The 22,136-nt window shown below is 47.9% G+C and overlaps 3 protein-coding genes across 3 annotated transcripts; all 3 read left to right on the plus strand.

Annotated features, from left to right (window-relative positions):
* The first annotated feature begins 1 nt into the window (after nucleotide 1).
* Nucleotides 2-3,609, plus strand: ANAPC13 (anaphase promoting complex subunit 13). The gene is made up of 3 exons (XM_014870448.2): nucleotides 2-98; nucleotides 932-1,057; nucleotides 3,163-3,609. The coding sequence occupies exons 2-3, from the start codon at nucleotides 959-961 to the stop codon at nucleotides 3,286-3,288; spliced, it is 225 nt and encodes a 74-aa protein (XP_014725934.1). The 5' UTR covers nucleotides 2-98; nucleotides 932-958; the 3' UTR covers nucleotides 3,289-3,609.
* A 2,069-nt stretch (nucleotides 3,610-5,678) lies between these two features.
* On the plus strand, nucleotides 5,679-18,173 carry LIPH (lipase H). The gene is made up of 10 exons (XM_014870451.2): nucleotides 5,679-5,829; nucleotides 9,704-10,071; nucleotides 10,760-10,868; nucleotides 10,949-11,050; nucleotides 12,003-12,092; nucleotides 13,184-13,351; nucleotides 14,143-14,238; nucleotides 15,158-15,269; nucleotides 16,196-16,369; nucleotides 17,923-18,173. Exons 1-10 carry the CDS (start codon nucleotides 5,778-5,780, stop codon nucleotides 17,993-17,995), a joined length of 1,344 nt encoding a protein of 447 aa, XP_014725937.2. The 5' UTR covers nucleotides 5,679-5,777; the 3' UTR covers nucleotides 17,996-18,173.
* Nucleotides 18,174-18,361: 188 nt separating this feature from the next.
* TMEM41A (transmembrane protein 41A) lies at nucleotides 18,362-21,868 on the plus strand. The gene is made up of 5 exons (XM_014870452.2): nucleotides 18,362-18,554; nucleotides 18,630-18,783; nucleotides 19,552-19,713; nucleotides 20,228-20,366; nucleotides 20,891-21,868. The coding sequence occupies exons 1-5, from the start codon at nucleotides 18,457-18,459 to the stop codon at nucleotides 21,109-21,111; spliced, it is 774 nt and encodes a 257-aa protein (XP_014725938.1). The 5' UTR covers nucleotides 18,362-18,456; the 3' UTR covers nucleotides 21,112-21,868.
* Nucleotides 21,869-22,136: the final 268 nt, after the last annotated feature.

Below are 22,136 nucleotides of genomic sequence, written 5' to 3' on the forward strand. Positions count from 1 at the left end.
CCCCAGCCTGGCGGCGGGCACGGCGCGGCCCCGCGGCCGCAGCGCTGCGCATGCGCTGGGGCGGCGCCTGCGCAGAGCCGGCCCCGGCGATGGGCAGGGTAGGGCGGGCAGGGGGACGCGGGGGACATCGGGGGGACACTGCGGGGGCACCGCAGGGACACGGGGCGGTCACGGAGCCGTGTTGGCCGCGAGAGGCAGGGATCGCATCGTGCCGGGGCTGGGATGCGCTCAGGCCCGTGCCCATCGCCGCGCACATCGCGGCTCCGGCAGCCGGCGAGTGCCAGGCCTGGCTTGGTGTTGAATGAGTGTCAGCTGTCTCGAACCCCCAGGATCGAGCTGCCTGCTGCTGCTGTCTCGCAGGGTCACACCGGGGCGAGAGCCTCAGGTGACCCTTCAAGGAGGGCAGAGTACAATGAAACACTCTGGAGTAATTATAGCAGCTGAGGGTGAAAGATAGGTCTCGTTTTGCTTCTGTTTCACCAGTTTCCTGGACTTCAGGTTCGGGCAGAGTTCTGGGTATCCTGAAGTCCTTTGTTGTGACTCTCCCAGACATGTGAAGGCACGGCACTTGTCAGGGGCTGTAAGCCAGCAGGCAGAAAAGGGTTCTGGACAGCTCTAGATGTTAAAACTCACTCAAATTAGACTTCTAAAAGTTAGACAGTAGATATAAACACATGTAAATATCATTACATGGTTTTATATATTCATCTCTAATGCATATCAGTCTGCAATTCACTTTGATAGAGTTATTTTCAGATGAAGTTGTTCTCCTGTGGTTATAACCCCTTTCTGAGTGGGTTAGGGAAATCAAGGTTCTCCTTGTAAGTTTAAACTTCATATGGGTTGCATCAAAACTGGAGCAAGCCCGTAGCCCAGCCTCCAGCTCCTTGGCCGGGGATATTGTTAAAACAGCATCTGCTTTGTGTCACAGATATAGCTGCTCTCACCCGCTGTGACGATGGACAGCGAGGTGCAGAGGGATGGCAGGATCCTGGATCTGATCGATGATGCGTGGAGGGAAGATAAATTGCCCTATGAGGATGTGGCCATCCCTCTGGTAGGTGAATTACTACTTATCAATCTGAGTTAAGGTTGCTGTGTTCATCACAGCCCCTTCCAAGAAAAGGCACAATGTTGCTAATTTGTGCAAAAGGCTCCTGGATCTGACTCCTTCCTTGCCCTATATGCCAGTCATTCCTGTGTGCATGAGGACATGGGTGTTTCTGTCCCTCGTCCCCTGACCAGTTGCTGAATCTTCTCAGAACTGGAGTGCCCTTCCCATTGCGCTGTCCTGGATTTGGGATCAGGGAGAAGTAGAATCATCTTTTCTCTCTGCTTCCCTTTCTTGTTCCTGGTGTTTGACGTACTTTCCCGGTTGGTTTGGAGAGCGGAGGATCACACTGACAGTTCCAGCCTTGGTTACATTTTATTTCCACTTCCTGCAATGCCATTAAAAGAAGCTGAGAAGTTTTCATACGTGTTTCAAACCAGTCTTTTCCAGATACAATGTTGCTGTTGGCAGGTCCAGGACATCAGTGAAGGGCTGGCAGGTGCAGCAGGACTCTTACTGTGATATTGCATCCAAGGCAGGGCACCTCTGCTTTCATCCAGGGTATAGCTGCAAGGCTGGAGAGGGGCATCAGGGGAAAAGCTACTGCTGATCCCACAGAGCCCAGAGCTGAAGCTTCAGATCTCCCACACTGATACCTTTCCTTAGCTATTTTAAAATTTCCAGGGAAGATAGAGGTAGCTGAGGATTTTCCCTGCCCTTTTTCTCTCTGGTACATGAGCTTTACCCCTGCTAGCACAGATAAAGCAGCCACAGGGATTGTGGGGTGCTAGTTTCTTTCAGCACAGAGACATTTCCAAATTTGTGACATGGCTCAAGCTTTAGCCCTGCCACCAGTGGCTTTTCAGAGAGGGTGAGGAGCAGCTGCACAACTCAAAATCCATATGTACAGCACACATTTTCCTGCCAAGAACTGGGCTTGAGGGAAGCATCTTGCAGAAGCGTGATTCTCAGTTAAAAGAACCCAAACCCTCCTTTGCTTGGGATAACCTTTATTAAGCAAGCTGAGTATCATAAACAGGTTCCTTGTTGACAATTGCCTTCACCCTGAGTCCAAACACTACTGTTTCTGAAACCCTTAGAGCCATCTTGTGATGGCTTACAGTCACATACAGATGACAGCCTCAGAGAAGGAAACCTCACCAACTAACAATAGAAAGGCCTGACTGTGGATATAAAGACACCAGAGATGGGATTGGCTATGATCACATAGAAAAACCAGCATGAATTCACAGGGGACTTACTCAAGGACATTGCAGAGGAGCAACCAGAATGGCTGTGAAAGTGGTATTTGAGCCTGTCCTGAGAATCTGCTCCAGTGCTCATTCGAGACATTTCTGCAAACTCAAATGGGTTTGAATCATTCACTGTTTTCAAAACTGAAATATTTTATTTAGCTCATGCTGGGATTTCCAGAGCTCTAGAAGTCCGAATTCCTGCCCAAATGGTATCTGGCGGAATAGCACACACTGAGTGTGACTACACGAATACAGCAAGACAGAGAACAAATAATAGAAGAAAGGAAAATGAAATCTCTGTTAAACTTTCCTTCCCCTTACTGTGGTGTGAGCACCTCTGTGACACACCTGGCAGGGGGTTCTGGCTTCTGCTGTTGATCCAGCACAGCCATATCTGAGTCCAGCATACAGACAGGAAGGACTTCTCACCTGCCATGGCAAAGTAACATTTTACAGAACCAATTGTCTGCAGTATTTGTATTCTTGGCAATAGCAGAAGCAGCACATTGCAAACAAACAATGGAATAAATGCATAGTACTGTTATTTACTTACTTTGCATTTGCTGTATATTCTCCCTCACTGCATGTGCAGTCTGATTGTATAGCAAGGCCCCAGGGTCCTGGAAAACAATTTACCTTTCAGATTAAGCACCATATTCAAATGAAAATAATACTGTTTATGACGAGGCTCAGCAATATTTTTAAGTGGATCAGTACGTATGATATTTATTGTTCAGATGCACCCTCTGGTCTCGTTTGTAGGTTTTTGTATCTATGCATACAAATCATAACAACCTGCTGCTTTCAGGAAGTGTATTACATGTGCAATGCATTGTACCTGTGTTTTGTTCTCAGAATGAGCTCCCTGAACCAGAGCAAGACAACGGTGGCACCACTGAGTCTGTGAAAGAGCAAGAAATGAAGTGGACAGATTTGGCTCTCCAGTACCTCCATGAAAACGTTCCACCCACGGGAAATTAGTGAATCAATGGGGTTTCATATCCATGAATGCAACATAAAAATATTTTTCAGCTGACCATTGCTATCATCAACTGCCCTAAGGAGAAAACAACATTTCCGAAACTTTCAGATTCCAACAATGGTTCTGCTCACAATGAAGAGTTTAAAATGCTTCTTTCTTGAATGTGAAATAGCAGAGGCTCTGACATCTCAGAGCCAAGTGCAAAATGTTTCATGCTTATAAGATTATTTCATGTTTTCTGTTAAATTATTCTTAAGTTGGTGCCAAATCTGATCTTAAATGTTTTCTACACATGATTAAAAAGTTTTTACTGTCTCAAATTGCAATTGATTTCAAAGCTCACAGTGAGATTATTGTCTAGAGTTCAGTGTGCAAAACCCAAATAGCTGTGAGTTGTTGCCATCTTTAACAGGTGTGTGGCTGAAGCAGGATGTGTGGGGCAGGTGTGAAAGGCTGGTCAGCAGAATCAAGGGCAAGGAGTAACCTGTAAGCACTTGAATTCCTGCTCTCAGTATCTGATGGTGGTTGTGGACAGCATTTCCAGTGCTGACATCCTGGGATTGTTTGCCAATGTGTACAGTGAACAGACAGTCTAATTTATGCTGAAATGGTGGTTACTCAAAATCATGGTCTTCTGAGGGATGGTTGAGAGTTCCAGGGAAGGACCTGCCAGTCCCAATGTAGGGCCTCTTGATGTGAGAGCCACTCGGATGAGCAACCTCAGGAAATAAAAATCCCAACCTCAGATAGGAAATAAAAATCCCAAAAAAGTGATAGGAAAAAAGAAATTAGTAGGGCTTAGCTTCAGGCAACAAAGTGTTACCTCTTTTTGTACTGAGATGAAAGGCAAGGCCCTCTTGATTTACCTTATTTTATCTCTGATTGTCACATGTCTCTTGCAACAGGTAAAAGCCTTCTGTTCTTCATGTTTCACTGTTGGACCAATTCCATCTCACCATTGGCAGAACTTCTTGCTAACGGAAAATATTTTGACAGAGTTTAGGATTACTGGTAGAGGTGAGAAAGGAGCTGGAAGGAAAACAATGTTTAAATTATATTATTTTGCCAGTGCAGCAGAAAAAACACTGTCCTGGAGCTTGCAGATCCACAGATGTTATTTGGTGTCTTTCCTCAGTGTTTATAGTCTTCAAAATAACAAACCCCAACTTTTGCCTGGGTGATTATCAAATGGGATCACAGCATGGCACACGTTCAGTGAGACTCACATTGCTGAGCTGCTTGACACTGAAGAGCTCAAGGTGCTTGAGAAAGAATCATGCTAGGCACATGCTCTGCCTCAAGTTGATCCATGCTTGCATCAGAGGAGCAGCACACACTTGTCTGAACGAAAAGGAGCTGCAGACATCAGGAAGAGTTAAGGATTAAGCTGAGAATTAGCAAAGGCAAAAAGCTTAATAAATACAGCATGGACCAAAGAACCAGCTATGCCACTGGGAGCTGTAATAGTTCAGCTCCTCACTGGATCATCATCAGGGGAAAGAAAGCAGAGCCTGGGTTTAATGAGGTATTTCTAATCCACCCTACGTTCCCTTTCCCTGGCCTATGTTTGAAGAATTTGCTAAGAAAATGCCAGGCAAAACTACCACCCAACTTCTAACCAGCAGCCATCCCTGCTCCATTCCCTTCTCATCCCTTTACAAACCCCAGCACCCTCATTTTCCCAATTTTGCCACTATACCTTCCAGCTCCAATTTCAGACTTCCTTTCCTGCCCCTGACAGTTGTCTTTCCTTGGTGATTTCCTTCTTCCCATCCAGCAAGGGAAAAAAAAGCCTTCCTTACTTGAATTAGAGCTGAATTTGTGAGGTTCCAGCAGGTCAGTGGGAAAATGTGGGAATGCCAGTTGTATGAGTGTTATCCAAGACAGCAGTTGCTTGGGAGCCCAGACACCTTGAAGTGGTACTTTCCCTTTGTCACAACACAGTGCTGTGCACCTGTCTCCTGCCCGAGGTGGTGACAGGATTTGGGCCATGGCATTCAGGAGAGCAGGAATGACATGGGAGCTATTAGGGATCATCATGAACTCTCCAAAGGCAGGGCCCTGCGAAACCAAGCGCCGGCCCCGCCCAGATTCTTATCGGGCTTGCAGTGACAATCTACAATCCTCCTGACATTCTTTGCGAAAGACAAATAGACAGGCAATAATTTCCATAGTTTCAACACGTGTAGTCAAATTGGTGCTTACAGGGTGATACCAACCCATTTGTGTCTTTGATTAGTCATCCCCCAAGGCAAACTATATTTAAATAAAGGAAATCTGCTAGAATAGAAGGTGCCCCACCTTCTTAAGAAGAAGCTTCATTTGACTGGTCTTCATTTCTTGGCTGGTAACTTCCTCCTTTCACCACACCTACTGTTAGTGGCAGAAAAAAAAGCAAGCAAACTGCTGTCAGAGCCAGCAGACACATCAGAGAAATTGTGGGATCCTCCAAATCTCTTACCCGTAGAAGTTCCATGTGGAAGTCCATATGCTGAGCCTGTGTTTTGTGTTCATCTACCTTTTGTATGGGGTGAAAACAGGTAAGAACTCAACCATTTGTTTTGAATGTTTTTGTCGAATATAACACATTTTCTGTGCTTTACAGCAACATGAATATACCTGCCCTCTGCATTTACAGTTACTACGCAGGGTTTCTCACCAGCATTATTTATTTTGGCAAAGCAAATTATACTGGTTACATGAATGTAGTCAGTTCTAAGGGTTCCAAATGGAAAACCAGAACTATATTTTATTATCTTTTCCTCCCTTTGCAAACATTTCTCTTATATAAGTACTATCCATCGACACTGAAAATGTCATTCGAAATCTTCAGAGAATAATGATTTCTTCTCAGGGGTGTCATGTATGACAGAGGCAAAGGATGAATTACCATTTATGAACAATAAGCTCCATTTGATAGCCTCACAGCCCTACAAGAACAAACCTGTGTAACAATAAACAAATGTACTGCCTTGTGTTAGCATACACATGGGAGCAAGGCAAGTTACAGCTCTCTGCTTTGTAGGGAAAACAAGCAGGGTTAAAAAAAACAGTGTTCTTATAAATACTAACTTGTGTTTCATCGGGTCCTCTGGAGTAATCTCAGGGTCGCCTTTTGCTTGGTTTGTTTAATACTCTATAGGAAATGCAGTCAGAGAAGCAGGAAAAGAGAATGGTATGAAAAGGCACGAATAAAATGCAGTGAGCTATTGAGGACCAGTTTAGAAGTGGAGGGCACACCCTCTGTGTGGAAAAGTGATGGAAATCTGCACCACCAATGCTCTCGAGACTTGTGGTGTGGTAGTAAAGAGTGCTTAAAGGGGGAAAGATATTGCTGATGGTTAAGACCAGTCTGATGACACACACTGTACAAAGCCCAGGCAAGGGGCTTCACGGCCAGAGCTCCTGCAGATAGAGAAGCAGCAACACGCTCACCTGAGCTCCATGCAGGTGCTCACTGGGAGATCAGCTCTGTGTCCCAAGGACCACAGCTGGGACAGCCACACATCTGGCCAAGTGACCACTGACTCGCTGAGGTGATCTGCTGGAACTTCCTTTTGCAAGAGAACAGGCTGGTAAAAACCTCAGCTGCTACTTTATTCATGCAGACAGCTCAGTACCACAGCCCCAAAACACCACCATGGCAAACCCTGCCTGTCCATAGGATCAACATCAAAGAAAAAGCCTCCAAACACCATCTCCTAGAAAGGAATGAGAGACACTAGGGGAATGCAGCCCTTTAGAGCACTGGCAATAAATACCAGGAGTAACATATATATATATAAAACTTCAGAACCAAGTTACTCTGAAGATGCCTCCGCTGCTGCAATAGCACCTTGGAGGCTGATCTCAGGCTAGAGACCAAATATGTCCAGCTCCCTGACAGGTACATGGATTTAACACGTTTCTATGCTCCCTGCTACAGATTGTGGGAGATCGGAGCACCTTGCCCAGCAAACGAGTGTTTGCCTCCTATTTTACATATCAGAAAACAGAGCAGAAGGAGAACAGGGATTGCAGAGGCCATCTAGCAAGCTAAGGTAGGGCTGGAAATGAGTTACTGGAATGCTGAGTTAATGGCCATGTTCATTCCCCTTTACTGGAGGGGAGTGATCTGTTGGACATGGTTAAAGTACAGGGCCAGGGGATAAGTTTCTACCTCATTTATTTGCTTGCAGAGTAAATCTCAGTAAGTCACTTGCCCCAATCATCCTGGAGTTTCAGAGACACTTCCAGCCATTTGGGTAGGAGTCGCTGTGCTTAGCAGAAGGAAGAGCAAAGCCAGAGTAACTGGCTATCCTTATGTGTCAGTTTTTGAACACATGGTAAATGAGACTGGGATTGGCACCAGCTTGTCAGAAGAGAAGCTGGCAGTTTTTCTCCCCTTATTAGAACTGATTTGATTTTATTAATCAAAACAGAATCAATCTAACAGACCTGGTGCAAATTTAACAAGGCTCTTTATACAGTCCCTGTGTTAGGTAGCAGCAAATGCTGACCAGCTCTTTGAAAGCACTTCTGTACCAGAAGGTTTGGGTTGTTCTGATGACAAACATAGTGCTCCTCTGGGCAAGCTTCAGCACAGTGCAGGAGATACAGAAACAAATTAAGCAATCAGTGCAATCTTGCACCATATAGAAGTAATTCTTGCCTGGCATTTCTGCCTGTATTGCTACAGCTTCAGTGGCAGTAAAAATAATTAACAACACTATATAGTGCTATTATACAATAACTAAAACAATACCTTGTTATTAGTAAAACACACAGTTGTATTCTTTTATGCTGCAGTAGCACCTAGAGGACAGTCATTGAGTCTCACTGTATGAGCTGGTGTGCATCAGCAAAAAATGTTAATTTTTCTCTGCTAGTTACTTTCTCCACAAGATCTCCACAAGAGCAGTGTCACAGAACTCCTGCTGCTGTTTCCCTGGAGCATCTTGGCACTCTAAGAATGAGCTGAGAGCAGGCTGGCCAGGAGGCAGCACCTAGGTAACCTTTCCTCTTGGGAGCAGAGTCACACTGCTCCTGGAAGCTCTGAGTGAAGCACTGCAGAGGCAATGCCTCAAGGCCCCTGATTTCACTGGGCCTGGCTGTCACACCATTCATATGTTACCATAGGCTTTATACAGAAAGAACTCCATGGATTTCAGATGTTAAAATTTATTTCTGAATTTATGGTGGCAATTCAAAATATTCAGTTGGATTTAACTGCAACATCCTTTTAGCTTATTAACTTTTATTTCTGGAGCTCCTGGGGCTTCTACAAAATAATTAGCAGAACTATGGCAACTGAGCAGATTGTTTTATGTGCTGGGCACATAGCATTTCTATCACTCTCGTGCTCCTGATTTCCTGAGGAGGGGAAAAGGGAAAGTTGCTTATAGAAACTGTGAGAGTTTCATCATTCAGAAATTAAAATGCACAGAGCATTGGAGATTTGCTAGAGCATAATTAACTTACAGCTGCAGGTTTTCTAAACCCTGCTACCTACTGCACATTCCTTTAAGCAACAAAGATCAAGAAAATTCCTCTAGGAACTGCAGCCTGAACAATTACTGCAGCTCTGGACATATGTGTGAGAAACACTCTGCCCAGCAAGGTTCTTCAATAAGATTACAAGGATTTGAGGGAAAAGATTGTGAGTCAGGAAGAGGCTACTAAACCTGGGAGGGCCTTCATAAGCAATATCTATCTGGAGACAGTTATTCCATTCCCTGCCAGTGCCCTGTTGGAGACTGCATTGGGCTCTGAAGGTTCAGCTGGTGTTCTGCTGGAAAAGCAAAGAACAAAGGCAGGCTTTCCAATGGCACAGGCCATCCCATCGAGCAGTACTTTCATCAAATTCAGTTACACTTCAGCTGTGTATAAAGCACAATTACCATCTCACAGACTCAAGGGTGCCCCATTTTGCAGTCTGGAATACCAGGCTGCATCTGCACATACAAGTGAAGCATTGAGCTGCCCCTCAACACAGTAAGACTCTCTGCAGCTCCAGGCTGGAGGTACAATCCAACTCCCAGGATACCTGCTTAGCTGAGAACCCGTCCAGAGCACCTGGGTGTGCTCACAAACTGGTACAGCAACCATCCCACCTGTTGGTCTCTAATACCTTCCTCACACCAGTGAGATTTTTGGACAGTCTCTGCCAACTCCCAGTTGCCACAGGAAGCTAGGCTGTGGTGTTTCAGGGAATGCTGCTCCAAAAAGGTGTGATTGCTCTTTGTTCTAGCACAGCAAGAAACCTAAGTTCCAAGGTAACTTCAGTCATGAGCATTATAGAGAGGGAGACGGGAGCCGCCCCTGTGCTCAGACAATGCACTACACACTTTCCTGCCCTGTGCAGGGCTAGCAGGTACAACAGGCTAAAGAAAACCCCTTGGTGCCAAACTCCAATTGCCACTCTGCTCCTTTCAGATCCTCAGGAGACATGTCCTGCATTCACAGCCCTTGGCTTGGGGAATGCTTTGATAGGGACAGAGCTGAAAGTGAAGCTGCTGCTCTACACACGGCAGAACCCAACCTGTGCCGAGGAGCTGCACTCAACAGCCTCCGAGTACCTTGATGTGACCAAGAAAACAACCTTCATCATCCACGGGTACCGGCTCACAGGCTCTGCCCCCGTCTGGATCCCTGACCTGGTGCATCTCCTGCTTTCTGTAGAGGACATGAACGTCATCGTTGTGGACTGGAACCAGGGGGCAACCACTCTCATCTACAACTATGCTTCCAGGAAGTGCAAAAGAGTTGCTGAGATTCTGAAGAAACTTATAGATGAAATGTTGGTAAGTTGGACGCTCACGCTACAATACAGTCATTAAGGCACAGTATGTAAAGGGCACAAAGGAACTGCTTAAACCAGCAGGATATCTGGGAATAGAAACTCCTAAAAAAGGAATACATTAATTTTTGGAAGTGCATGTGTACTGCCGTGCCAAATCCTACCCTTGGACTTAATGCAATGGTATTTTGATGCAATATTCAGTTTATACTCTAAGTCTCTACATTTCTGGGTACAAAACCCTCCAGACATGTTTTCCCATATATAGAAACTCTACTTCCACTTTCTGTATATCCAAAGGCAGCTTAAGGGGATCAGCTATAGTTCACAGCTCCTCTAAGGTGTTGCACAGGCAATGATGATGCTGGATCCTTAGCATCATAATTTCTGCTAATTCCTTGCAGGAACCACATGCAAGGCAACTGGAATTTTAGTCCTGGGGCCCATCAGTGGTTCCTGTCTACACTTGTAGTCATTGTCTTAGGAAAATACAACCATTGCCTGAACGGTTTTCATCACAGCTCTCTGAGGTATAGGCCTCAAACCCCCAGGAATGCTGACTGCTCTGTGGGTCTGTCAAAGGGGAAATACCTACAGAGAGTGGAACACTCTGGGAGATGTTACATTCCTCCTCCTATTTTTTTTTTTTAATTTTCTGAACACACATGACCATGAGTACTTTTAAATCTCAGATTGATGGAGCGTCCCTCGACTCCATGCACATGATAGGAGTGAGCCTGGGAGCACACATCTCTGGCTTTGTGGGACAGATGTTTGACGGCATGCTGGGAAGAATCACAGGTAAGCCTTCCTCCAGCAGCGGTCCTGCCTCCGGGAAGGACAGCCCGGAGTGATGCCACGCCCATGGCTTTGTGCTGCAGGCCTTGACCCCGCGGGCCCCTTGTACAGGGGGACAGAGCCGAGCGAGAGACTGGACCCCACGGACGCGCAGTTTGTGGATGTCATACACTCCGACACGAACGGTACGTGACACTGCAGCCCTTCCTTTACACGGGAACCCAGACACTGACTGGGAGCACGGGGAAGGGGCTGCTGGTGGGCAGCAGTGCCGGGGGTCCTTTGGCCCAGGAGCACAGCAGACTCCCTCACTGAGCCTCTGGGGGCTGTGTTGCCCACCTGTCCCCAGCACTGCTTCGGGAGCTGCTGCTTTATTTGCATTTCTAAACTTACTGCTGACACAACAGTTATGACCTGGCCCATGATTTAAAGGACTTAGGAAGTGGTGGAGGAGGTCCTGCAGCACAGTCCTGCCAGAGCAGGACACACCAGCATCCCACCACGGGGTCAGGCTGCATCAAAGCACACAGCATTTCCAGAGCTGGTCCCACAGCTCAATGCCTTGCACAGCAGATCATTTATCCCCACCCCATGGTTCCCTGCATGATGCTTCCAGTCTCCATCCCACCTCCTAAGAGCTAAACCTTCCTCTAGGGCAAATCTGGACTCTCCCTCAGCCCTGCCCTTTCCCAGACCCACCAGCCAGGCCAGCAGTGCGATGCCAAGCCTCTCATGCTGCTCCCATGGCCACCCTACCCCTAACACTTGGCTTTCCCACCTAATTGCTGCCTCTCTTCTCCCAGCCGTTCCAGGAAATCAGACTTCAGCAGCACAGCAACAGCCAGGTTTCACATCCCTTTTCCTCTCCTGCACACAAGTGACACAAACCCCTACATTTTATACTGTTGCATGCACAGGCTTATTTTAGGTACTTGATACCATTGTTAAAATGACCCAGCTGGGTCACAACTGTTTGGCCTGCTGCCTAAACAGATGGATGACATTAGTATTCCTGTACAAGCAGGCATCTGAGAGCTAAATAACTACTATTTTTTTCCAGTTAGGTTGCTGTGTTTCCTTCTGTGCATTTTATAATCTAATATTCCCTCTCTGAGCCCTGGTATTCCCTTTTGTTAGGACTGGGTTATGGAGAAGCACTGGGCCATATTGACTTCTATCCCAACGGCGGGACCGACCAACCAGGCTGTCCACTGACAATATTTTCTGGTAATTAATCCTGCCCTGAATTGCATAAACCCTGACAAAATGTTTCCAATCAGAAAAAGAGGAGAAAGCCAGAGAATCATCATGACTGCTTAGAAAATACATGAAATCCATATTCTGGGAAAACCATGGCAGCAACTTCTTCTCAGCACTAGCATGGCAGGGGTTTAGCTGATGTGCACCAGGCAGAGATGAGAGTCAGGGTGACCTCTCTGTGCTTCTGTCACAGTGCAAGAGGGACTAACCCTCTGTGCAAAAGTCATCAGGTAGATATGTGCCTTCATTTTATGTCCAGAAAATCTGTGAGATTTTTTGTTTCTAATTACTTGTAACACACGAAAGTCCAAGGACTAGCAGTGGCAAGGACCTGTTCAGAAAATAGGCTCAAGATGAGTGTGGAGCAGGCAGTTATGCCAAAGCAAAGGCACCTTCCTTGGCAGTGACAGACAGTGCAGTCTGGAAGGGGCAGCCCTAGTCTTGAAAAAAAGAAAGCTTTTTTCCTTTCAGCCAGGCAGCAGAACTGGTTTGATGAAAGCTGGGTGAAGACGACACCTTACAGAAGGAAATGCAGTACTGTGAACTCAACCCTTATCAGACCCAAAAGAATCTACACAGAGACAAAAATCTCTAGGAAATGAGGCTTCACACATTTTGCTGCTCATGCTGTTGCATGAGCAACATTTTATTAGTTATGTCTTTCTAAAGAGCTTTTTACACCAAAATGGAAGGTCATGTGCAAAGCTAGAAGCAATATCCAGCTGTCAGGCCTGAGCTCAGAGAGGCGAGGAGAACACAAGAGACAGAACTTGATCCATAGTTGGCTCCTCTAGAACTGCAGCAACCACACGAACAGATGTTTTTAAAACCAAAAAGGCAAGAAGAAAAGCAAAGCAGACATAGGCAGAGCTGAGTGCATTCAAAGGGAGAGGCTGCTGCTCTCTTACTTCTCTGCCACAGCCCAGTGCTCCCCAGTGCAATTTGTTGGGTTCAGACTGGCCAGTGACTGTCCACTGGTGTGCCCTGTGGGCATTAATTCTGTTTCCCTGAGGCATGAAGATTGCTAATGAAATATTTCTTCCCTGTACATGATTAAGGATTGCAGTATTTTAAATGTGACCACCAGAGGTCTGTTTTCCTGTTCCTGTCCTCCCTGACACAGAGCTGCAATATCACCACATACCCGTGCAACTCGTACAGGAATTACAGGAATGGCAAATGCACCAGCTGTGAATCCTTCTGGCCCATGCCATGCCCCATCCTAGGTAAGGATCCAGGGAATGTCAGTCTGTCCTGAATACTGAGCTGCCTGTTGTCACTGTAATTTGGAGGGTGATGTTTTGCTGGAGGAATAACACAACATGGTGCTTTGCAAAAGCACTGAAGTTATTTCAACTGAGGTCTTGGAGGTCTCTCAGGTCTGCTCCTTGTGATATCACATCATGTTATGATCTAGAACAGAAATCCACAGGTAAACGATCCAGAACTAGAAAAGCCAAAACTAGATTTGAGATCTTTACACTAAAGTCAGAGGAACAGTGAATTAAAGTCCCTCAGTTGCAGAGTTTGAAGGACAGGGGCCTGTTCTTGCTAAAATAAGATTTAAAAGTAAATTCCCAGCACCACAAGCCCCTCTGTGCTCTAAAAGGAATGGCAAATGGGTGAACAAAGCAAATTCTGGACTTGTCTGCCCCAGCCTGGGTGTGACAGCCCAGTCTCAGGCTGGCAGCTCTGAAATGTTGATGCTAAAACACCTGACATTTTCAGAAAGGAACTGGCAAAGCCAAGGGGACAATTTTCATTCTGCACTGCGTAATGAAATCCTTCTTGACCATGGATAGCAGATGTAGAAAAAGATCAGCCTGAAGAAAGTGCTGAGCAGTAACCAGGCACATTCAGTCCTAAGCCTTTGGAGTACAGGAAGATGTGTGTCACAGTGCTACCTGGCAGCTGGCACACAATGCACTATTTCTTAAATATTTGCTTCTTTTCAGCCATTTAGTGGCTCATCTACCTGTGCAGTAACTCGGTTTCATTTTCAAACTGTCACCTGCAGGTTATTATGCCCATGAGTGGAAAAGCTATTTAACACAACAGAGCCATCCAGTGACAAGTATGTTTTTTGACACAGCGGACAAAAAGCCATTTTGCAGTAAGTGACTGAGATTTCTGAGATTATTTTTCTTTGTGCATTGCCTCTGTCAGCAGCAGCCAAGCAGAGATGGTTATTTGCTGGTGGTGTTATAGCCAGCATTTTAGAAACTCCAGTGGCTGCTGGATGGAATTGTGTCCATCTGTGGTTTGCCATGACCTTCCTTATCTGCCAACCTGTCTAGTGCTGGGGAAGCCAACTTGTTTACAGTTCTTACAGAAAATTGGTTGAGAACTTTCAAATTAAGTATAAAAGTTCCCAGATCATGTTTCAAAGAAACACACCATTCTTGTGTGAAAGTAAGAGGCGTGTGGGAATGATAAGAGAGAAAGACAGACTGTACAGGTGAAAAAGCTACCATGGAGAAAAGTGAGAGGCACAGGGAGAGGAAGAGAATCTGTAGAAAAAAATATTTCACCAAGGTGAAAGATTTCATCTCATCCCTGTGGTTACCAACATAACAGGGGATGGGCTGGAATTATGGCCTGAGCTCCAGTGCTGGTCAGCCAGTGAATTCAGACTCGCAGATCAAAGAACAGACAATTCTGCTCCATGACAGAGATGACAAATGACAGACATGAAGAACAGAAATTGAGGGGTTCAGAGGGGGACAGAAGAAAGGAAAGACAACCTGGAAGTGAAGGGGGAAGGCAGGCAGTGAAAGGCAGTGTGCTGGGAACCATACAGAGAGGCCATCCTGCATGGATAACCCTTGCTGTAGTGCTCTCCTGACACCTCCTACTGTTTCTGGTTGAAATCTCTGCAAAGGGAGATGGAGAGCAGGGAGGAGAGAGGAATTTTCGAGATAAACTGCAGGGGTTGTGCCCATCCTCTACCCGCAGCTCTGCTCCCAGACAGTGCACAGCCTGGACAGCAGTGAGCCACAGGGTCTAACCCCACTCACTCTCTCTCCCCTCAGTCTATCACTACTTGGTGGATATTATCACATGGAACAAAGACACCAGGAGAGGCACCTTCAGCATCATGCTGGCTGATGAAGCTGGGAGGAAGGCAGAATCAAAAGTTAATCCGTAAGTTTTACTGGTCTGAGCATTTCTAAGTGTTAGTGCACCCCTTGGTAGAACTGCATCTGGGAGGAGGTGACACATTCCCCCCCAAGTTTCTCTGCTGATACTTGCTAGTGCACATGACTATGGGATTTCCTGGCCCTATGGAATTTCCACAGCCTCCCCAGCACACAGCCCTGACAGCCCAGCCTTTTGGTTTGGGCAGTTCTCTGTCATCTTAAGGATTGAAGTGGACAATCTCAGCCAGCAGCACAGCTGCCCTAGGCTTCTGCTAAAGCAGAAAGAAAAACATTTCCCCCTCTTTCCTTCCTTTTTCAGGGAGTGTTCTGTTCTAGTTCCCAGTGCCCAAGACAGCTGGGGATTAGCCTGGGCCTGAATATGTCACATCCAAAATCAATTCATTCCATTCAGAGAGACAAATTAATGGTGTTTCTGTGACATGCAAATTCCTGATTGATCTTTGCTACACTTCAGCCAAACAAACCTGCACAACTAGTTTTCCCAGGTTTCCTAAGTGCATATTCCCTCAGACATATCTGGTATCTGCTTGCACTGCAGGAATCAGCATCACTCCCACACCAAGGCCAGTGCAGATTTCATGCATGTCTCAAGGTGACTCAGTGTTCAGGCCTGCACAGGCAGCCAGGTACAAATATCAGTTGGGATCAAAGCAGAATCACAGTGAAAATTTTGGTTGGGAACCAAATAGCATCCAACCTCTGTGTCCCCACTTCCACCCCAAAAAACTGAGGGCAGAAGTGGCTGGGCAGGTTGACACCTGGACACCTGAATCCATACCCATTTCCTGTAAATCACAAGCTCAGGCCTTCTTCCCCAGCCCTGTTTCTAATATTGCAGTGACTACATTAAACCCAGTGCTATTCCCTTGGTGACTCTCTGACACTCTCTCTCATCTGCTTTACCTTTAGAGAAGCTGCCACCTTCCAGCAGTACAAACAAATCACTTTGCTCGTTGGGTTTGACCAGGATCTTGAAAATGTGGAAAGAATTTCCTTGACATTTTTCACGGGATCTGTCATTGGCCCAAAACTCAAACTCAGGATTCTGCAAATGAGGTTCCGCTCACTAACAAACCCAGAAAGGTGAGCAGATGTTTACAAACAAACCAGTTCTGTTGCTTGAGACTGGACAGAAGCAAAGGAATCTCCCAGATTCCTGGCCTGGCTGAGTATGTGCAGAAGAATTAGATTTATTTTACATGTAGTAATTCTCATAGACATGTCTTGGGAATAAATTCCTTTTTAATGGGATCCCACAGCTGAATATTCACTTGAACACAGAGGCTGTCTTATTGCACTAGGAACATGTCACATGTAATGTGACTGTGACGTGGCCTGGCACCTTAACCTTTGGTCAGGAAAATGCCCTTTGAGAAGCTGCCCTGGCCTGAACTCCAGGATGAAGGGAAATGTAGCTCTCTGGGAAGAACAGATGTTCAGCCCCAAATACACATTTTATATCCCAGTCAATTTGTATGGCTAGTGAAGCAGGGAGGTTAATTTACTCCTGGAATTCCAGCAAGTGGGAGCTGCTGGCTGCTTTGCCCCAAAACCCTGACTGGTACCCACAACATCAGGGGGTACCTCTCAAGACATTGCTGATGAGATTTCAATCATCTCATTAACCTCTGTCTGCTCTGCTGTCCTACACTTAAGCTTCCCAGCTCTGGAGGTTGGGAGCTCTGCCTGAGCTCAGCAAGCACAGAATCTCTTATGCTGACCTTGTGTGCAAGGACACTATTGTGGACACCACACCGTGCTTTAAGTTTGGGTTAAAACAAGGCTGGAAGATCATAGGGTCAGGAGGGTGAAGCAAATAGACATGCAGAACTGCAGAACATGTTTCTTTGCATTTCATGAGGTCTGCTACCCTTATCCCAGCCTTGGAACAAGGAAAAGCTTGTGTACTACTAAACAAAGTCCTGCAGCTCTCCCTTGCTGCCACTGCCTGTCTCCTGCCCCACACCTCCACAGTCACTTCCAGCCCCAGATTCACATTTAGTCTTTTAAAAGGCAGACACAAATGCCCTAATATTTAATCAGAGGATGCCTTCTCTCCCCGAGGAGGGGCTGCCACAGGCCATAAGCATCAGTAGTTGATGAACACATCAACTAATCAGTCATTGCCCCAGGGAGGGACGTCCTGCCCTCTCCCCTTCCCTGTTGCTCAGCTCACTACACAGGGCTAATGCTCGTATTTCCCCAGTGAAAGCCCAAATATTTCCTCAGGTTTTTTTAACCGAACTAGCTCCAGACCAGATCCATGTTTGGACTCAGGTCAGAGCAGTGGCAGAATTTCTCATGCCAGGAGCAGAAAAGAGGCAGGAACAGGAAGGTGAGCTGGAAGAACCACCTTGTTTGGAGGACACAGGTGTGCATGGCCTTAAATGGAACCACAGACTCTACAGCCTGTTTGTTTGCTGGATTTTCTGTTCCTTTTTTTCCACAAGCAAAAGATAACATAGAACAGAATGGCAAGATGCTCAAAGTATCCCTGACTTAAAGCCAACCGCGCTTCAGGTGGACTTGGAGGCAGTTCTCTTGAGAAGATGACTTATTTTATGTAGGACCCCAGCAGGTGGAGAGATGACAGAAAAATGCGCCGTTTTTTCACTTTTGGCCGTGTTTTCACACAGACCACAGCTGTGCCGATACGACCTGGTCCTGACTGAGAACACTCAGAACACCTTCAAGCCCATCCCATGCTGAGCAGGAGCCGATTCCCGAGGATGCTGTGCCCGGACGGGGCAGAGACATTTCACCGAGTGTGGGGGCTCACCTGGTGGGCCCCGGGCGCCTTCTGTGGGGACCGAGCAACAGGACCCACTCTCCACACAGAATGTATAAACGGGCTGGGAGTGACAATAAAACCATGGCGGCACACGGCTTTAAAGCGTGGCTTTAAAAGGGGAGCTTAAAGCGAAGGTTTTAAACAGGGTTTAAAGCGTGTCCGCGGCTGAGCCGGCTTGCATCTCCCATGAGCAGGGGGTCCCAACAAACCGCGCTAATCCCCCACAGCCTCAGGGCCACGCCCGCCATCGCGGCCCTCACGGCGGCCCCGCCCCGCGCCTGCGCACCCGGCTCGGGGCGCTGGGGGCGGCAGGTCCGGGCCGGGCCGGTTCGCTCCGCTCGGGTCGGTCCGGCGGCGGCAGCGGCGGCCCCGAGCCGGCATGTGGCGGCGCCCGGCTGGGCTCCTGCTCGTCTTCGTGGCTGCCACGGCCGCGCTGTGGCTGCTGTCGGTGCGGCTGAGCGCGGGACAGACGCGCAGGTGGGTGTGGGGGCCGGCGCTGCCCGCGTGTCCATCCCTTCCCCCGGCGCTGCCCGTGTGTCTCTCCCCTCACAGGGCGCTGCGGTTCCCGGCGGACCTGGAGGAGCTGCGGGATCTGGCCGAGGCGCTGCGGGACTACGAGCGGCAGCACCGGGGCGCGGCGCTGGCCCTGTTCTGCGGCGCGTACCTGTACAAGCAGAGTTTCGCCATTCCCGGCTCCAGCCTCCTGGTACGGGGAGGGCCGGGCGGGGCGAGGGGCCGGGGACTCACGGCTCGGGCAGCAGGAGCCAGAGGGACCCGACCGGGCAGGAATAACCCTTAATGCCGGGATGGGTCGGGGCTGACCTGCTGGAGGGCAGCTGTGCTGGGAAGGATCGGGGAGTGTTGGTGGATAGTGCGCCCTGAGCGCCAGGAAGGTCAGTGGCACCGGGAAGAGCGTTGCCAGCAGGTCAGGGAGTGATCCTGCCCCAATGCTCAGCCCCGGTGAGGCACAGCTGGAGTGCCAGGTCCAGGTCTGGACTCCTCAGGAATAAAAAGACAAGGAGGAGAGGGTCCAGTGGAGGCCACTAAGAGGTGCAGCTGGAGCATCTCTCTGATGAGGAGAGACTGGGAACTGGGCCTGGTTAGTCTGGAAAATACTGAGAGGAGATGTCATTAATGCATATAAATATCTCCACGGAGTGTCAGAGGATGGTGCCACACTGTTCAGTGGTGCCCAGCAACAGGACAAGGAGCCATACATTAAAATATAAGAAGTTTCACGTCAGTATGAGGAAGAACTTCTTCCCATGGAGGGTGACAGAGCACTGTGAAGTAAGGAGGACAGACAATCTCCTCCTCTGGAGACATCCCAAACCCACCTGTTCCTTTGTCACCTGCTTTGGGTGACCCTGCCTTAGCAGACTGGATAATCTCCAGAGGTCTTTTCCAACCCTAACAATTCTGTGGTTCTGTGACACACTGTGTCCCCCAGGCCTCACTCCGTTTTGTCCCACAGAATGTCCTGGCTGGAGCACTCTTTGGGCCATGGATGGGGCTGGTGCTGTGCTCGGTGCTCACGTCTGTGGGAGCCACCCTCTGCTACCTGCTCTCTGCAGCTTTTGGCAAGCAGCTCATTGTCCACTTCTTCCCTGAGAAAGTGGCTCTGCTGCAAGGGAAGGTAAGAACTGGCAGGTGCTGATACCCACGATGGCTCTGGGCCAGGCTGCTCTTGGGATGACAGTGAAAATGAGTGTGTGCAGGGGATGCAGCAGGGCTGCTGAGGGCACAGTCTAGGAGCAGGCTGCTCTCTTGGAGCAAACCTGTTGCCAAAGGGGCTGCCAGGAGAATCCTGGATCCTAAGGAAAAGCAGATATGAAGTAAAGGAGTGTTTGGGAAGCCCCTGTGCTCCAGAACTGCCTCCATCCATCCCGTGCTGTGCTGTACGCTGGAGGTGGTTCTGCTCTTGCCTTTCTGATCTTTTGTTCAGGTGAGATCCCATTTCCACCCCTTCTTTGAAAAGGGCTGGCTCACCATTAGGCTCCCATACATACATAATATTGCTGCTTTCCCTCAATTCTGAACTGATGTTACACTGTCATGTGTTAGAAGAAAAAATCACTCCAGTATCGTGGCCATTTGAATGTTACTGCTGTTTGAGGAGCAGGAATGATGTGGAACTTTTCTTTTGGCAGGTAGAAGAGAACAGGAGCTCCTTATTTTTCTTCTTGTTGTTCCTGAGGCTGTTCCCCATGACACCAAACTGGTTTCTGAACCTCTCGGCTCCCATTCTAAACATCCCCATCACCCAATTCTTTCTCTCCGTCCTCATTGGTAAGGCCTGGGGACACAGCCTGAGGGGATAGTGTGACACTGCTGCTCTTAGTATCACTGAGCCAGGAAGGGCAGAGCTGGGACTCTGACCCTTGGTCTGTTTCCTCTGTGCTGCCCTCAAGCATTCTGTAAACAGGTGTCCCCAGTGCTGCAAATTTTGCATTACACCTGGTTCCTTCTGTTACAAGCACAGACCCCTGTGTCTGTGTAATGGCTGTAAGTTAAAACACCGAGCTCCACCTTACCATGAAGAAGAATTGTCCATGGAGGGTGGCAGAGCACTGCAGCAGCTGCCCAGGGAGGGCATGGAGTCTCCTCTGGAAACATTCCAAATTCCCCTGAACACTTTCCTTTGTCACCTGCTCTGGGTAGCCCTGCCTTAGCAAGAGGGGTTGGACTGGATGATCTCCAGAGGTCCTTCCAACCCTAATAGTTCTGTGATTTCTGAGTCTGGCCTTGGGCATATTTGAGCTAATTTTCCCTAGGGGGGTACTAACAGCTTTTTTCTGCTCTGATTCCTTCAGGCCTTACACCATATAATTTCATCTGTGTGCAGACAGGGGCCATTCTGTCCCAAATCACCTCTCTGGATGCCATCTTCTCCTGGGACACACTGCTCAAGCTGCTGGCCATGGCTGTGGCAGCGCTGATTCCAGGGACCCTCATCAAGAGATACAGCAAGAAACATCTGAAGCTGGATGGGGACAAGCAAGCTCAGACACTCAATGGCAGAAAGAGCTTGTGATGGCTTAGGTGCCCCAGTTTTGGGGTGAAAGCTGCAGGACTCTGTTCCCAGGGGTTATATTCTGCATGCTGTGTGCCACCAAGGACAGTGACAATTTTTAATCATTCTTCTCATCTCAGAGAAGAGTCCGTTCTTTTTTTTAATGAATGTTTATCTGTGCATGTACCTGCACGGAGAAAGAGATACAGGGGCTTTGTGAACACTCAGTTAATTTGCCTGTTTCATTTAAATCAGCCTTCTGTGTGCCTGAGGCTGTGGGGAATAAAAGGAGTATTGGCATCCTGTGAGGAAGGCAAACCAGCAGCCAGCTGTGGATCACTGGCCAAGCACAACCCTGAGGGCAGTAGGCAGGCCCTGCTCCCTCCAACTCCAGACAGATTTAGCATTTTTGGCCTAAAACAATGAGCCATGTGCTCCAGTGCAGCTGTACAATCACCAAGTTGAGAAAATAATGGTGTTTCAGGGTGCAGCTGTAGAAGATTCTTCTTTGATTCCCATGTTAAACCAGCACACCCTGCAGCAAAATGCTCAGGATTTGAGCTGCCTGAATCAGTCACGTCAGAACACTTGAGATTGCTTCTCTAGTCTGCCAGTGGCTGCTACTCCACATAAAGACTAAAGGGGAAAAGAATGGGAATGGATGTGCCTGACTGGCAGAGATTTGTCCTTGAAAAGCACCTTGACACAAAGACATTTATTCCTGTATAACTAGGAGAATTCCAAATAAAGAGGTGGGCTCTGTCCCAATTGTGAAGAACATAGGATCCCAGAATGGTTTGGGTTGGAAGGGATCCTAAAGCCCATCCTGTTTCACCTCCTGTCAAGGGCAAGGACACTTCCACTATCCCAGGTTGCTCCATCCAGCCTGGCCTTGGACACTTCCAGAGATCCAGGGACAGCCACAGCTGCTCTTGGCACCCTGTGCCAGGGCCTGACCACCCTCCTCTGCCTGGGGTGATACTCTAGTCTTGGGGTTTTGGTATTTGTTGTCCATGAGGAGATCCACTTAGAGGAGAAAGTAATTT

The sequence above is a fragment of the Sturnus vulgaris genome, chromosome 10 (assembly GCF_052056855.1).
Source record: "Sturnus vulgaris isolate bStuVul1 chromosome 10, bStuVul1.hap1, whole genome shotgun sequence".
Classification (NCBI taxonomy): domain Eukaryota; kingdom Metazoa; phylum Chordata; class Aves; order Passeriformes; family Sturnidae; genus Sturnus; species Sturnus vulgaris.

Coding starts and splice junctions, on each gene's coding strand:
- TMEM41A (XM_014870452.2), top strand. CDS start 18,457: ATGTGGCGGCGCCCGGCTGGGCTCCTGCTCGTCTTCGTGGCTGCCACG. Junction 18,784..19,551: donor TTCCCGGCTCCAGCCTCCTG/GTACGGGGAGGG, acceptor TTTGTCCCACAG/AATGTCCTGGCTGGAGCACT. Junction 19,714..20,227: donor TGGCTCTGCTGCAAGGGAAG/GTAAGAACTGGC, acceptor TTCTTTTGGCAG/GTAGAAGAGAACAGGAGCTC.
- ANAPC13 (XM_014870448.2), top strand. CDS start 959: ATGGACAGCGAGGTGCAGAGGGATGGCAGGATCCTGGATCTGATCGAT. Junction 1,058..3,162: donor AGGATGTGGCCATCCCTCTG/GTAGGTGAATTA, acceptor TTTTGTTCTCAG/AATGAGCTCCCTGAACCAGA.
- LIPH (XM_014870451.2), top strand. CDS start 5,778: ATGCTGAGCCTGTGTTTTGTGTTCATCTACCTTTTGTATGGGGTGAAA. Junction 11,051..12,002: donor CATACACTCCGACACGAACG/GTACGTGACACT, acceptor CCCTTTTGTTAG/GACTGGGTTATGGAGAAGCA. Junction 15,270..16,195: donor GCAGAATCAAAAGTTAATCC/GTAAGTTTTACT, acceptor CTTTACCTTTAG/AGAAGCTGCCACCTTCCAGC.